We start from the raw sequence: 16,210 nt of genomic DNA, 5'->3' as shown, positions 1-16,210 counted from the left end.
TGAGGCCCCAGGCCTCCAGGCCTGCTCTTTACAATGCCTTTGTTGTGTTTTTTCCTCCCATGGGCGGGTGGGGCACGTGTGTAGGTCTGGGTGAGTTTTGTTTGAAAGCCACCCCCTCCCTGTCCCCCCCAGCCCCAGCGCTGAGCTCATTGCCTGAGCTGATGGGGCTGCTGGAAAGAGTTGGCCTGCTCAGGGGGCCAGTGTGGGGGGTGCTGCCAACACCAATACAGTGTGCGCAGCCGCTACAATGTGCAATTGTGATCTTTGTGTAAACGCGGTTGGTCTGGGGCCCGCACGCTTATAAAAATAAAGCGTTGGGAAGCACGGGGGGTGGGAACAAAAGGGGCTTTTTTGCCGGTTCTCTAATATGGTTTTATTTATCGGAACGCGCCCTCCTTCCCTTACTGGAACTGGGAGAGGTTCTCTGCCGAGCTTGGAGCTGATGGTATCACAGCCAGACGGTTTCATTAAATGCACAGACGCCGCTGGGCCCTGCCAGGGGCAGAAGGCAAAGGGCTCAGGGCCAGCCCTGCCAGGGATGGTGCACGGAAGGGGGAGCCCTGCGCCAGGGAGGCTCTCCCCAGGTGGGGGTGGCGAGACATGGTGGCATTTCTCTTCTGCCCTTCCTCTGCCAAAGGCCTCCCATTGCTTTCTTCTACCCCCAGAATCAGAGCCAAAACCAATTTCCTGCAGGAAGGCCTCCATGATTGGCTGGACTATGCTTTTGTGCCTGAGCCAATGGGCTGGCCCCAGGCTGGTGGCTATTTCCTATTAGCCTAAACCAGCATTGGTCAGCCAGTGGGTATCCGTGGCTCCTGTCCCTTTGTTTAGATGTCCTCAATCTTACACTTAGGTCCTGCTGTCTCCATCCCTTATTGGGAGTCTTGCCATTGCCCACTTTCCCTTCCTGCCTCTCTTACACTCACCTCTTTCTGCCACCTCCTGTGTGGTGGCTTTTGATCTCTTTATGGCCAGGGAGCCTATCTTGCTCTCCTCTCCTTTTTTGGGAAGTGCTGCCTCCCCATCCCAGCCCCAGGGATATTTTTGAATAATTCTGCACTTATCTGAGGCTTTAAGGCTGAAGCTATTGCCTCTAAGGCCACTGAGGTCCTCTTGAGGTCACACAAGGAGCAAGTAGCAGTACTGGAGCTAGCCTATGGGCTCTGAGTTTGCAGGGCACCGCCCCCACGCTGAGGTCCTGTAGAGAGACGGCAAAGGAGCCCCCTCCTCCAAGCCCTCTGCTCCTCTCCTGTTGACCACACACTCAGTCCCATTGGATCTTTTGCATTGGCTTCTGAAGTGTGGCCCTGAAGGGCACATCAGACTCTCCCAGGAAACTGTTAGAAGTGCAAGGACCCCACTAGGGATCTGTTGCAAGGAAGTGTGTGGGGTGGGGCCACCAGGCTGTATGCCTTCCAGGTGATTCTGCTGCATGCTCAGCTTGGAGAACATTGCCTTAGAACTGGCTCCAGTGACGCTAACTTGCTTATGAGACTAAGCAGAAATAATGACATGTGGCTAGGTCTCAGGCCAGTGAGGCCGGCAAGCTGCAAAGGAGTTTGGGGGCAGGATGGAGCTCATGCCTCCCGTTGCTAAGCAGCTCTTGAGGCCATGGCCAGCTAGGCCAGTACCATCCCTGCTTGGACCATTGCCTCACAACTGGTCTTCCCACATTCCTTTCTGCCCATTCCAGTCTGTTCTCTATACAGCAGCTGGGGTGAGCTTGCTACAGTGAAGACCCAGTCATATCATTCGGATGGTACCCTAGGGATCACAGAGCCCAGCATCTCTGCATTGTTCCCCTGTCCTCAAAGAAGCCAGATCCTTCCCTAAGATTCTTCATGGCACTTTGCACCCATTGTTTAAGGCTCTGATCCAAACTCTGATTTTATATTTATGCTCATATTTGATATTTTGCTCAAATTGTGTTCTCGGCCCTCAGCCTTGCATTCAGGAGGCACTCCGTAAGTGCTTGCTGGTGAACGAATAAATGAATTGACCATATAGGCACTTCCTCCAGTTGGATGTTCCCTCACATGGCCAGCCCAGAAGCAGTGCAGAAGGGGGTACTGTCTGGACTTGGAGATCCCTTGTGTGTACCGGGGCCCCATTTTCACCTGCTGGCCCGCCAGCTGGCCTCACAGAGGGACTGGGAGTCCCCTGGAGAGAATGGGTTCTGGCGTGAATGCTGTTGCTCCACAGTGGCAACCACAGCCCCCCTTCAGCTTTGTAGCCCCTGTAACTCCTGAGAAGGGGACTCTCAGGGTCCCTGCTATGGCCTGTCTCCCTTCCCTTCCTGGTCCACACAGATCCCTACGCGATCGTCTCCTTCCTGCACCAGAGCCAGAAGACCGTGGTGATGAAGAACACCCTAAATCCCACCTGGGACCAGACCCTCATCTTCTACGAGATCGAGATCTTTGGCGAGCCCGCCAGTGTTGCCGAGCAGCCACCCAACATCGTGGTAGAGCTGTATGACCATGACACCTACGTGAGTGTGCCCACTGCGTTCCTTCGCCCCTCACTGCTGCCCACTGCAGGGATCCGGGGAGGGACATCCTCTGAGTGCTGGGTCTTCGCAGACTCTGGACTTCCCACTCACCTGGATGCTCCCAAAGCCTGGGACTAGTACCCCTTAGGTTGTACGGTAAACTTTGAAAATATTTTAAAGAAATTAAAAATGGATTGCTAGCACCTGTGCTGTGCTCCATGGTAGACGTTGCTAAGGCACAGAGAGGGGACATATCTGGAAAGAATGCTTGGCTGCAGGTCAGGAGCTCTTGTTTTTTTCTGTCTCTCTCTTGCTTCTGTTTCCAGGCTAATCCTTTCTCCCCTTCAAGAGCTGTGCTGATTCTACAAACATTTATCAAACACTTGTTTTGCTAGGCTGAGTGGTCCCTTGCTTGGGGTTCTTCTGTCTAGGTGGGAGCGGAGATAGAGTAGAGAATCCACTCCATGAAACAGTATGTTCCTAAGTATCACATAACTCTGGCACAGGCAGGGCCTCCTAACAGAGTTATCCAACAGATCTTCGGCAATGATGGAGATGCTCTATAGCTCTGCTGTCTAAGATGGAGCTGCCAGCTGCATATGGCCCTGGAACGCTTGGAATTGGCTAGTTCAAACTGAGAAGCTGAGTTTTATATTTCATTGAGCTTTAATGAATTAAAATGTGAATTTAAATAGCTGCGGGTGGTGGTTATTGCTGCACTATTCAACAGTGCATCTCTAGAAGTTTCCCAGGAGGGAGAGATGGCATTGGCTGGAATATCAGGGAAAGCTGAGGGAAGGCAAAGGCCTGGAAGGAGGTGTGGGATGGTAGTGCTGGGGAAGACAGAGATGGAGGCAGAGGGGCATTCCAGCACAGCGTGGGGGTGATTGGGAGGCTGTGAGGAGAGGCGTGGGCAGACTGTGAAGAGAAAAGACTATGAGGCTGGGAGAACAGGGAGTGATGGGATCAGAGCAGCATTTTAAGAAGAGGAAATTGGATGCTACTAGAGGAGACAACTGGGCATGTAGCAGAGAAGCTTGGCTGGGGTAGGAGCTGCCTGTGGGATGAGAGGGGAGGCAGGGTTTGGATGTAAGAGTTGTCTTGTCGGCTGTCAGTTGCCCAGGAGGGTGTGGTGACCAGGGGCTGGGGGAAGGCAATACTGTTCACAGTGCCCTATTCTGGGCAAGGTGTGAGGGCTTGTGAGGGTGAAGCACCAGCTGGCAGTGGGAACCATAGGTCTGGGCTGGGGAGCTCAACCTGCGAGCTCTTGGAGGGAAAAGCTGGGACTGTGGGGGATTGAGCAGCTGGAGGGAATCTAGTGGAGACCATAGTGAGAAAAGTTCAGGCATTTTTGGGTGCAAGAGGAGGAGAAAGGTGAGAGGCTTGGTAGGGGGCAGGGAAGGGGACTGAGCAGAAGGGACAGGGGCCCAGGCTGTAGTAGACCTCTATGTGGGTCAGCCCACTCACACCTAGTCATGGCAACTCTTTCTGGAAATATCTTCCAAACCATATTCCTTTCTCTCTCCTCCTCTTTGCCACATGCCTGCTTGGCTAACACATAATTTCTTCCTAAATCCTCCAACCTCCTTATCTTAAAATGTTGCCCCAACCCCATTGTGCTCTGCATGCCAGGGCCTGGAAAGGACCTAGGAGGGAAGGACCATGGCCTATTTTGGGTGAGTAGTAGTAGGCTCCAGAGTCCTGGAGGTGAGCTGGCATTATGCCCATTATTTATCTGTTCAAAGAAGTCTGCCGCTGTTGGCCAGTAACCACTGTGGTAAGCTCCCACTATCCTGTCTGTCCAGGCCTTCTGCCAGCCGCACCCTCTCCCAGGACCCAGCAGCTAAAGGGGGAGCACCTGGCCCAGAGCCTTCACTCTGAGTGACTGGTGCTTGACTGCCACCCATTGGTGTGGATTTATATGCAAGAGCTGGTGGTCATTCTAGGATGGCTTCTGGGGATGTTGTGGTCTCCTGAAGCAGTGTGACTACAGTCAGGCTGTTTCCCAGCTCCTGCTCTGGGCAAGGCGTGAGGACGTGTGAGGACCACAGCACCATCTGACTGAGACCAGCTCTGTCCAAAGTTCCTGGGGCTGTGAGGGATGAACAGTCTCCTTCAGTAGCTGAAAAGGGGAAAGGCCAACTCCAGTGTGGGAAGTGGCCCATGCAAGGGCAGGGAGAGACCAGATAGGGGGCTAGAATAGAGGTTATACAGTCAGGAGCACAACAGGGAGGGAGAAGTATGCAGTGTTCAGTGAGGGCCTCCACAGACTCTCTCCACAGTGGAGAGAGTCCTCTGGGCAGCAAGCAGGGAGTCAAGAAAATTTCTTGTGTAAAGGAATTATCTGCTGAAAACATCGGTTTAACAAGATTCACTTAATCTGAGGAGCTTGATCACAGTGTCCCCATTTGAAAGGTGGGGAAATTTATGGGTGAAATGAACAGCTGGGAAGTGCAAAAGTCCCTGGGAATATCAAACACATATATAGTTGAGGGCATTTGGGAAGCTGCTTGTCTAATCTCAGATGGGTTCAGAGCTGAGTTAAATGAAAGCAGGGTGACATAAGTTGGACATACAGAGGGACTTCTCAGCCATGGTGCGAATTCAAACCTAGCATAGTGGCTAGGGGTTGCTTGCATCCTGCTCGTAAGGGGAGTTGTGCTTCTTGTTTTGCACAAGGGTCCCTTCCCTGACTTCTGAAGTCCTTGCTAATCCAGAGGGTAGGGATGCATACTTGGTGAAGTCTCAGAGGGCATTTGGAACCCCGGGCAGGAGATGCCCTTATTGTTCTTCCCCTATGCCTGATCTAGGGTGCAGATGAATTTATGGGCCGCTGTATCTGTCAACCAAGCCTGGAACGGATGCCTCGGCTGGCCTGGTTCCCACTGACAAGGGGCAACCAGCCAGCAGGCGAGCTACTAGCATCTTTTGAACTCATCCAGAGAGAGAAGGTGAGATTGGTCCTTGTCAAGATGCAGGAAGCACAGCAGGGGACACATGGCTCACAAGGGTGGGGTGGGGACAGGCAGCTGGGGCTGCTGATGCACACTTTTCCACCAGGGCTGGTGCTCAGTGGCCCCCTCTGAAAGTCAGGCATCCTGCTGAGAGACACATTTTGCCCATCTTCTCTGAATACAAGTCGGAACACAATGCTTCATTGGGTAGAATGTTGGAATCCAGAACGTTAGAGTCCTCTGGCCACTGGAAGTTTTCTTTCCTAAGTCATTACTGACATGATTTCTGGGAGAGGAGGTATGGATTAGTTTTCTCATTGCTTGAGCAAAATGCCTGACACCTACAATTTAAAGGATGGAATGGTTTATGTAGCTCATGGTTTCAGAGGGTCCAGTCCTGGTTGGCTGGACCCCAGACAGAAACAGCATGACAGGAAAGCCTAGTGAAGCAGAGCTGCTCAGTTCATGGTGGGCAGCTGAAAGGAGAGTGGGTTATATTTGTTTTTTTTTTTTCCCCCCGGTACCGGGAATTGAACTCACGACCTCACATTTGCCAGGCAGGCGCTGTGCTGCTGAGCTAAATCCCCAGCCCCAAGAGAAGGTTGTAAAGAGCACCAGAAAGGAAAGGGCTAGGAACCAGATATAGTCCCTGAGGTCACACCCCCGTCGACCTCTCACACACACCCAAAAGTATGCTTTACTAATATGCTAGATGCCTTTAATCCAAGTCAACTTGACAATCATAATTAATGGTCACGGGGGGCCTCTGGTCTGGTGAAGGGAGCACTACCTGTAGTGAAGGGGGAACTCCTAGAACAAGAAAGCGTACGATCCTGGTTCTAGAACTGGCTCTTCCATGGCCCGGGTGTGTGACTCTGGGCAGTCAAGTTCCTGTTGTAAAATAGGAGGCTTGAGTTAGAGCTCTGCATCTGAACCTGTTCTTCATAGATGAGCCCCACTATGTGAACAGATAGGAGGAAGCCTGCTATGGGTCAAGTGTCTGGTGGGGCCACAGCACACTGCCGACTTAGCTGCCTCTGTGCCCCTTCCTTTCCCAGTCTGCCCTATCCTATTCCTGGACATACCCCTTGGTGTGATTTCATACGTTGAACTGGCTAGGGCAAAACAAAGTAACTGGGCCTTGAGGGACCAATACATGACTAAAAGCCCTCTTTTTTGTCCCTCTTAGCCGGCCATCCACCATATTCCTGGATTTGAGGTACGTCTTGTGCTTTTCTTTCCTTCTTTAAGGTAATCATCAGTCTCCTTCTGAGAAACGAGGGGGATCAGCAGATCCTGTCTCTCTCCTGCCTGCGGTCAGAGTGGGGGTGGTGCTACGGTCCCCATCTCACTCACAGTCTCCTTGCGCAGCTCAGATTTGTCCTTCCTTGAGAGGTCTGGATTGCAGATACCTCCTGAATGTCCAGCCAGTGGCTCTTGGCTGGGCTGTGCATTAGAACACCTTGGGCAGCTTTGAAACTCACCTCACTGCAGGCCCCACCCCAGACCAAACAAGATCAACTTCTAGGGTGCACCCCAGGTCTTGGTGTCTTCCAACACTGCCCAGGGGCTTTTAATTATGCACCTGGGGCTAAGAACCACGGACTTAGCCCCATGATTCAGAAAATGTGGTCCCTACCAGCCGCCCCAACATCATCCGGGTTATTGTGAGAAATCCTGATTCTTGGGTCCCATGTCAGATGCTCTGACACCCTCTGCTCTCACTAGCCCTCCAGGGTGCACACTTAGTTTCAGAAACTGATTTTCACTGGATTTCCCAACTCTTTCTTCCCATGTGACTGTGTATTCTCTTCTGTGCCAGTGATGGGGTCTTCATCGTTTTCTTCTTGCTCTCCCTCCTCCTCCTCCTGGGGGTCATGGTGGAAAGTTAGACCTTTGTCTGGTACCAGGCTTATTTGATGCATTACACAAATCTAGACCAGGCTCAGCGGTGGCCGTCTGGGCTCTGTTTGGACACCTCATTGGCGGCACAAGGTTTAAATAGTTCTTCCCACAAAAGGCCGTCTTTGCCACCCCCATTCCACCTGCCCTTGCTTCTCCCCTGGCTTCTGCTGCTCTCCCTCCTTGTTCTGCCTGAGCTCCAGCCCTCAGTTCTGCCTGCCCTGGAGTCTTTTAGGTTATTCTTAGCTCCTCAAGCCCACAAGCCCTGGTGGAGAGGTGCCAAGGCTTTCTTCTTCCTGGGGCTGCTGCACAGGGTCCTTGCCTCTCACTCTCCTAACTCCTGTCACTTCTGGAGCTGCCTGGGCTCCAGGCTTGGGTTTAGCTTTCCCCATGAATTGCTTTGGCTCCAGGTCCAGAACACATTTTCAAGGGATCCCATGGAGAGTATGGCTGGGGAGCATGCCATCCTTACACTTGATGAGAGATTTCTGTTCCCTTTTAGTGGCAATGTCTTATATGCTGATCTCTGGCCCACCCTATAGCTCTTGGTTACTAATGGAGAACTTTTACTTCCCCTGCTCCTACCATCTGGATTGCAACATCTCATGATTGTGTTCCAGGTGCAGGATACATCCAGGATCCTGGACGAGGTAAGCAGGACTTAAGCTGTAGCCTGTGGCTGGGAGTGGGTGGTGGGGAGCTTCAGAGGGAGGGGAAGGTCAGCCTCTAAGCAGGTGCCCCATACCCTTCTGGTCCCTGGTGCCCAGCAGGCTCCTGTCACATGGAGACCTGTGTAGATTTTATTCTGCATGCTCTGTGTGGGTCCCCAGCTGTGTAGGGTGTGTCCTGGAGTGACTCTTTCCTTAGAGGCTTGCTGCCCTCTTGGGGGCAAAAGCAGACTCATCCCAACTACTCCGACAACAGTATCTGGTTGAGTATCTGGCGACATGTCTTCACGATTAACAGGCTCAGCAGGGGCTACAGTAGTCAAGGAAACCATCAGAAGGAGGTAGGAAACAAGTCTTTGGTCCAAAGGGCCATGCACCAGGGTGGGGCCTGCCTAGTTTAGGAGATGGGGTGGGTCCGGGGTTCCTAGAGACTGAAGAAGTTTGGTGTTGCCTCTGCTTGAAGCAGGCCACATGCTTTGCGGGTGAGAAACGTTCGCTTGCAGCCTTCTGTGCACCTATAAGCAGATGGTCATGGGTGAGCTGGGGTCAGAGGCCCTGGTAGAGAGACAGGAAGGAGAGCCCTGGGCAGAAGGGCATTTGGGGAAAAGGCAGCTACTTCCCACCATCAGGGAATCCCCAGGCTGGGAACAGACACCGTTTGACATTTTCAGTGCAATTTGGGCTCGCAGTGCAGGATCAGGATGTGGGATCCACAGGCCCCGCGCCCCTTACCTCACTTCCTTTCCCTCCCAGACCGAGGTGGGGTCCGCCAAGTGAGCTGGCCTTAATTGCGCCTGACAGGCAGCCTCCTGCTCCTGGCTGCAGTTGCGAAAGACTGCCGATTTGGAAAGCGAGGCAGAGTCCTGTCCAGGGAAGCAGCACGGAGCCCTCGCTCTTGATTGAGAGCGCTCTGCGGCCAAAACCCACAGCCTGCTCTAAAGAAGACCCAGCCCAGGGATGAGTTATTTAAAAAAAAGTTAAAATCCTTAATAAGTGGATTTGTCATATGTAACAGGGAAGGCTCAGATTCTGAGAGCAGGGATCTGGCTGTGGTCTGGTTGTCAGAAAGCAAATCAGAACTGCAGCTTTTGGGCCAGACCCCGAAGAGGGCCAAGTGACCTTTACAGGGCCAGCCAGGCAACAGGCTAAGGCCTCATGTGGCCAGTGGGCCCAGAAGGGAGCAAGCCTGGGGTTCTGCTACGTCCAGGGCCCGGGTGAGCCAGCAGGTTCAGAGGGTCAGACGCCCATTAGGATGAATGGAGTATCATCTGGTCGGAGAACAACTCCTTGAGATGACTTGGAGCCCACTCTCATTCCCAAGGGTCTCACCCAGCCCACTTCCCTCTCACGTGAAGGCAAAGCTTCTTGCCAAGATCCTGGGTCCTGCTAGGTTTTGAGACTCCCCAGGGCCTGGGTGGAGGCAGGTTGGTCCTGCTGCTGTGCTGGTCCTATGAGCAGCCTGAGGCTCCAGCAGGCCTTTTCTGTCTTTGCTGTGGTCAGGCTCTGGCCTTGCATCTTCCATTCTGCCCCTTCCAGACCCAGCCTTGTGCCTACCAAGAGTGCTTAGCTTTCCCACTGGCGGTGGGAGCCTTGCAGTCTGGGAGCCTGGAAGGGTTGATGGGTGTGTTAGGAAGCTGTCTGTCTAAGCAGATGTGGATTGGGAGGTGAGAACCCAGGAGGAGACCAACCAGGAGGCTTAGGAGATAGTTGCAGAGAGGCCGGAACAGATGGGGCAGGGAGTCTGAAGGCTGGTTTGAGGGTGGCCTTTCCAATGAAGGCTGCTTCTTAGCTAGTGTAGCCATGAACAGAGATCCACACATGCCCTTGTGGAGTCAATGAAGGAGATGCTTATGCTGAGAGCTCCCAGGGAGGGAAATGGGGCTGGCTTCCTGGAAGAGGTGACACTGAACTAGTGTTTGCAGCGGGGCTTGGAACATAGGGTGAGCGAGGGGGCCCAGGCACTGGTGCCTTGGTTTGGGGCCAGTTTGGTAGGCAGCAAGCTTTCCCCTCTCCCAGACACTATGCTATGCAGAACAGCCCTCCGAGGGGTGCTTGGTGGGGAAGCAGACTGAAGTGTAGTTGTTTAGAGACTTTGCCAGTGGCTGACTTCCGGGAGGCCTGGGCCCTTGCAGGGAGGAGTAGAGAGGGAAGGGCTCTTTCCTCCTTTCTGGCCTGTTTGTCTGTCTTTCCCTCTCTTTCTGAGCCTCTTCCCACCCTCCCTTCGGTCTCACCCTTCCTCTGTGTGTTCCCTGGCCCATCTCCCTCCTTCTCCCGCCTGTTCTGAGTCCTCGTCTCATTTCTTTTCCTTTTTGTCTGGAGAACAAAGGCACTCCGCACTGCCAAGGGGAATGAGTTCAAAGAAACTGCAATTTTAGATTTCCTGAGAACTGGAGAGTGTGTGCGTGCACGTGTGAGCGCGTGCCCATGTGTACACGCGCAGGAACACACATGCACGCACAGCCGGCAGGAGTGGTGCAGGTGGGTTTCTCACTAACCAGGGCCCCTAGGATGCAGAACACATGTACAGGAAGACCCCTCCCCCAGGGGTGTGCAGTCCTGGCCATTTTGGGGGGGCGTGGCTCGCCTTCACTCCTGCTCCTGGCAGGGGTGCCTTTGTAGAAGGGATTACATGCTTTGTGGCTGTGTTCACCCCAGCTCAGGGGCCAACCAGATGTCACCCGTCCGCCCTTCCAAGCCCAGGCCACAGACGTACCCGAGGTGCTCTCCTGCACCCCTACATCCACTAGAAGGAAAAATTTGGTGTTTTGCAATCAGGAAAATAAGCCCAGTGGTCCCCCATCCCCCTATTCCTCTCCCAAGGCCTTAATTTGAAACACTGTTTTTCCTGGGAAGTGTAATTAGAGCAACATGTTGTCCCTAACGAGCTGGGTGGGGCAGGCAGACAATGGAGCCCTCCCAGCCCGCCTGGCTGCCCCCTGCGTGGAGCTCCCCTAGGAACCAGGATGCGAGGTGAGGGTCTACGGGATACTGGTGACAGGGTAATCTAGATGACTGGAGAAGCTTTTCAACACTTCTGCTGCCCCAGGAAGGGGTATCTGCCTAGTCTGTTATCACCTAGACCATGGAGGAAGCCCCACCATAACTCAGGACTGTGATCACTTTGCTGAACTGGCCATGGGACACCATTGCTGAAGAAGGGCTTCTGCTTTGATGGGGGAGAGCTTTGCCCTCATGATCTGAGCCATCTTGCTCAACAGCCTGCCCCCTGTAAACCCAGGTCTGCCCTGCATTCAGGGTAGACAAGGCAGGGGCAGTCAAATGTGGCTTCCTCTAGTGAGGCTAATGTCATACAGCTGCCTTTGAAGCCTGTGGCCCTCAGAGTCCCAGTCACCCATAAGACAGTGAACTAGATGTTCTGGTTACGTTTATAGGCTACAGCTGGGCTCTGCCTGGCAATGCTGCTGTGGCTGATAAAGACCGTGTAGGGTAGCTTCCTCTGATCATCCCTACATTATCCCTGCCTGTTAGGGTTCTATCCTTACATCCCCACCTCTGAGAGGGCTATCCCGCTGCTGTGGGAATAGGGGTGATGACGGCTCTGGATACTTAAGGCTGATGTAGGGGCAGGGAGTGATCTCTAGTGTTTGGTCCAGTGGCCCCGGGTAGAAGCTGGAGGAAGCCCCATGGGCAGCTCCATCTGAAGGACCATGTGCATTTTGATAGCACTGATGTGGTCTGAGGTAAAATAAGAGAGACGGCTGAGAAGGGTTCAAACATGTACAGCAGAAGCACAGCAACCAGTTTTCCTAAGATGGGGAGAGCCACGTGGTGACAGTTTCCTCGAGGAGTCCCTGTGGCAGCAATCCTCGAATGATGGGTTTTAGTCCTTCTGTAACCTCCAGACACAGGGGATGCTGCTTTTGGTGAGGGAAGTGCACGGGGTCTTTAAGTTGGATGCGGCCTTCTGTCCACACAGCTGGTCCCCCAGTAACTCTTGAAGGGAGAAAAATCCTCACAGGACTAGGTCTCGGAGGAAACAGGATTTGGACTTGGAGTTTTTGTCCTTACATTGGTACCATGTCTTTCTTTTAAAAATATTTTCATTATTTATGTTTGTGATACATATTATATATATAAAGTCAAGCCATAAAATAATTGTTAGTATATGTAGGACAAATATATATATATATATATATATATATATATATATATATATGGTATCTTGATCATTTTTAACCCTCACCACACTGTCCTTCTCCCAGCCTCTACAAAGTTTATCTTCCTCTTTCCTCCCATCTTGCTTTTATTTATTTTTTTTTTGTTTGTTTTTTTTGTTTTTCTCCGGTACCAGGAACCGAACTCACGACCTTGCGCTTGCCAGGCAGGCGCTTTTGCCGCTGAGCTAAATCCCCAGCCCCCATCTTGCTTTTATTTATCCACTCTTCCCCTATCTTTCTATCCCTCCTTTCCTTCAGTTATCCATTCACTGTCATTTGTTTATTAGATGGGGGGGATATAGTTTGTCCCAGTCGCACAAGTGTTTGTTTAACCAGTCAGATGACCGCAGAGTGGCACATGGTGGGGAATACCAGATTCAGTGGAACTAAGTACCAGTGACTACGGGAGCCATGGGGGTGCTTAAACCGAAGCTCAGCACACCAGAGAAGGTTTAAATGGGCATCTGAGGTCCAAGCAGAAGGCAGCCAGGTGAAGCACTTTCCAGAAAGAGGGACCAGTGATCCCCAAGCCTCAAAGTTAAAGACAGCAAGGTGCCTCCTGCCACCTGCTTGTGTTCAGAAGGGTAGGGGGTTGAGCATATCGAGGAGGTGGCTTGTTACTCCTTGGGATTTTGGAAAGAAAGTTTACATGGTAAGAGAAGTTTACATGTGCTCAGAGAAGTTAACAGGAAGGAGCTAGAAGACAAACCATCTTGCGGACTATGTCGATGTTCGCATTTACCACCAGTAGGTAGAGGGAGACTTTCAGGGTTTTCAGCAGAGAGTAACATTTTTAGAAAGCTATCCCTTTCTAAACACAACCACGGCATGTGTTGGTTTTTGGGAGGGGTTGTGCACGATCAGGTACAAGGAGACCACCTAGGGGGCGCTGGTGAATCCAAATGAGAGAGGGTGCTGGCTTGAACTAAAAAAGAAAACAGGCTGGGGGGCATTAGAGATACTCAGGGGCATGATGACCAGTGCTTGGTAATCAGTAGGCATGAGACATACCGATGAGGAGGAGGAAAAGGTACAGGTAGCATGTTTTTTGTTTTTGTTTTTTGGCTTGGTTGTCTAGGAGGATGTTGGGAACAGTTTCTGAGATGACATTTGAAGGGAGCAGGTTTTGGGAGTGGAGGATAAAGAACCTAGTTTTAGGTAAGTTCAATGTGAGAGGCAGTCGGATACAAGGAGGCATTGAGCAGAAAGACGTTAGGAATGGTGGTCTAGGGCTTAGAAGAGATGACAGGAGCAGAAATCCGGGGAGGGCTAAGGAGCCCTGGCATTCAGGGCTGGTTGGAGGAAGAGGGGGAGGCTGCCAGGGAGACTTGGCATCAGAAGTGAGAGTAGCCAGCAGTGGCAACCGGGGAGAGGGTTTTAGGAAGTGCACTGAGGTCAGCTGTGGGGGTGAGGGAAGTGAGAACCTGCAAGTGTCATTTGGGATGAGTACTGGGAGGAAACTGTTGACTTTAGAGAGAGAAGTTTCCAGAGAAGGGGTGCAAGGGACAGCACAGAGGGCAGAGAGCAATGAGGGCGGAGAGGTAGGGGTGGCGACGGAAGAGAGAGAAGAGAGGAAGAGGGCTGCTGGGGGAGCACAGAGAGGAGGCTACGGGTTGTGGGAGGAAAAGACCCAGGAGACAGAGTGGAGAACTGGGGAGGAGCAGCTGAGACGGGGTTCAGGGAGCCAGAGAGCTTTGAGGAGTGGGCCTGCAGCACGGTTCCCCTGAGAGAGGCAGTGTGCGGGTGCATGACACTGGGGGACAGAGGACTGTGGTGGCAGCTGGCAGGCTGGGTGGAGAGGGACACAGATGTCAGGATCCCAAGGAGGTGACAACAGCTGGCCTGGGACAAGAATATCCGGGGATCCCTGGGGACTGCTGTGAGGGCAGAGATGACCACGGGATGAGTGTGGTGGCCTCGTGCTGAGGAAGCTGTTCCCGCACACACCTCTAACTTCTGCCTCTGCTTTTTTCCTCCTGCCTCCACTGGGCCCGACTCTCCACAGCTGTGCGCTCCTGCCTTCTTCCTCCAGGGCCTTCTCCAAACGGTACCAGTGCTTAGCCCGCGCAAGAGTTTGTTCACGTCCTCCACAGTGAGCGGGATCATGGCGAGGGGGAGCTGGTCCTTAGTGTACAGAGAGGACGTCAGCACATGGGGCTTGAGGGAGCCTGCGGGAAAGGTGGACCATGGAAATGTGGGCAAAGAGGGTACAGCCCAGAGTGGGGCCTGGAGAGGATGTGGTGTGGCGGAACTGTGTCCAGTTTCCCTTGGTGAGTCTAACAGGTAGTAGCAGCCGTGGGGGAGAGATCATTCCTCCTTCCTCCCTTCTTGGAGGCATAGGGCTGTCCCCTTGCTTATCCCTTTTTTTCTGTTTGTGTTACGGGCTTTTGGCCTTGGCCCTCTTATGGCTGGGCATCGTCCTTGAGCAGCCATGAGCAGGCCACAAGTGGGCCTCGCAGCACAGCCCTTCCCTTAAGAGGCCGTCCCTGCTCATCACCATGGAGGACATTGAACTAGGGCACCCCTTAGCGGCCCCCTGCTGCAGCGGCTGTGCAGGCCCTGGGGCGTCTTTCATGTGATGTGCACAGCGCCCCCCTGGAGTTGTGTGTCCTGGGGCCCAGTCACGCCCCTCCTCAGCTAGTCAAGGGGTAGGAGCTTCCCACAGATTGCCTCCACAGGTGGGTCTGTGGAGATGATACATTCCTACTCATGTCCCGGTGATGGGGTTTGTAGCACTGAGCTTCTTACTGCCACAGGTTAGTGAAGTGTGGTATCATCAGTGTGTCAGTGGACAGGAAAGATGGCTCCGGCTGGCTGTGAAGTTTCACGGAGACAGGAGAAAGCTGGTTTTTCTCTACTCCAGCTCCTCTCACCATCTATCAGAGCATCTGTGGATGGGTGTACCTGCCATTCTTTAAGAAGTCACTTGGAGAATGAATCCAATGACTCCATTATTGGTTAAATGAGATTGTATGAATCCAGCCCTTTAAAGTGTGCAACACATCCATTTAAATCATAGTTAATATTTCCTGAATTTCAGGGCCTCCGTGTATGGATGTGCAGGTTGGGCACTGCACAAGAGCACTGAGTCTAAGGAGGTGTGCTATCTAGCAGAGACACCATATATTTGTATTTCTTATAAAGTTTTCCAGTAGATGGCAGTAAAGTGTCTTGTCCTAATAAATTTATAAACTGATAATTTTCTAAAGAGTATTAAGAAAAAGACATCTTACTCTAATTGTCACACAGGTGTCACTAGCAGTACTAGTAAGCCTTTACTTGTGTTCCAGATGCTTCTAAATGCATAGGTATTAACTTCAGTGCTAACTAACCATTAGAGGTTGGTAACTTTTATATTCACTTAATAGATTAAAGAAAGCTGGGCTACACAGAGGTAAAATAACTTATTTGGCTTCATGAATATGGAACTAGGATTCACACCCAGAGCCTGGGAGTCTCACTATAGCTATTGGAGTTAACTAATCTGCCTCCCATACTCCTGCTCCCCATAATTCTTCTTGGTCACTGGGGATTCCTGCCCAAGCCTTCCTGGCAGACCCTCAGCAGGCTGGAGTTGGCACATGCCTTGTTATCTCTGTGGCGATGACGGGGCCTCACCAGGGGCACACGTTGGTGCTCGGGGACAATGGACACACATCCCTTCTCTCATTTGTCGTTTGCTCTGATCTTTCTGGCTTACAGTGAGCAAACCCTATTCTCACGGGGACAGGGGTGAGAGGTGGGGCCTGGAGCTAGGAGGTATCTGGGTCTGGCTGTGCGGGGTGGGAACCCAGCTGAGCCAGGGGGTGAACCTGGCTAGAGGGCGGGCACGTGGTCCTTGGGGCGGAAGTGAGTGTGGCTGGATGAGGCAGGCATCGTCGTGCAGGCATGTTTGAGGGCGTGGGTGCGTATGTGTGCGTGTGTGTTGGAAGGGGAGGTGATGGGTGTCCCAGAGCCTGCACTGTGAGAGACGGGTGACCAACCCTGGATGATGGTGGTTGCGTTGTGACCTTGGAA

General features: G+C 52.5%; 1 protein-coding gene across 16 annotated transcripts in view; it reads left to right on the top strand.

Moving 5' to 3' along the window:
- The window catches only part of Dysf (dysferlin), a 214,308-nt gene that overhangs the window by 129,412 nt on the left and 68,686 nt on the right, over positions 1-16,210 (top strand). For all 16 annotated transcript variants that reach the window (XM_013514697.1, XM_005385592.2, XM_005385594.2 and 13 more), the window contains 4 exons: positions 2,310-2,491; positions 5,302-5,442; positions 6,635-6,664; positions 7,968-7,997. In XM_013514697.1, the coding sequence (XP_013370151.1) occupies positions 2,310-2,491; positions 5,302-5,442; positions 6,635-6,664; positions 7,968-7,997 (383 nt within the window). The remainder of the gene's footprint in view (positions 1-2,309; positions 2,492-5,301; positions 5,443-6,634; positions 6,665-7,967; positions 7,998-16,210) is intronic.

This window comes from Chinchilla lanigera, unplaced genomic scaffold (assembly GCF_000276665.1).
Source record: "Chinchilla lanigera isolate Chin_1 unplaced genomic scaffold, ChiLan1.0 scaffold00023, whole genome shotgun sequence".
Lineage (NCBI taxonomy): Eukaryota > Metazoa > Chordata > Mammalia > Rodentia > Chinchillidae > Chinchilla > Chinchilla lanigera.
Note: the sequence above shows the minus strand (reverse complement) of the source record. Positions and strands in the feature narration are given on the sequence as shown.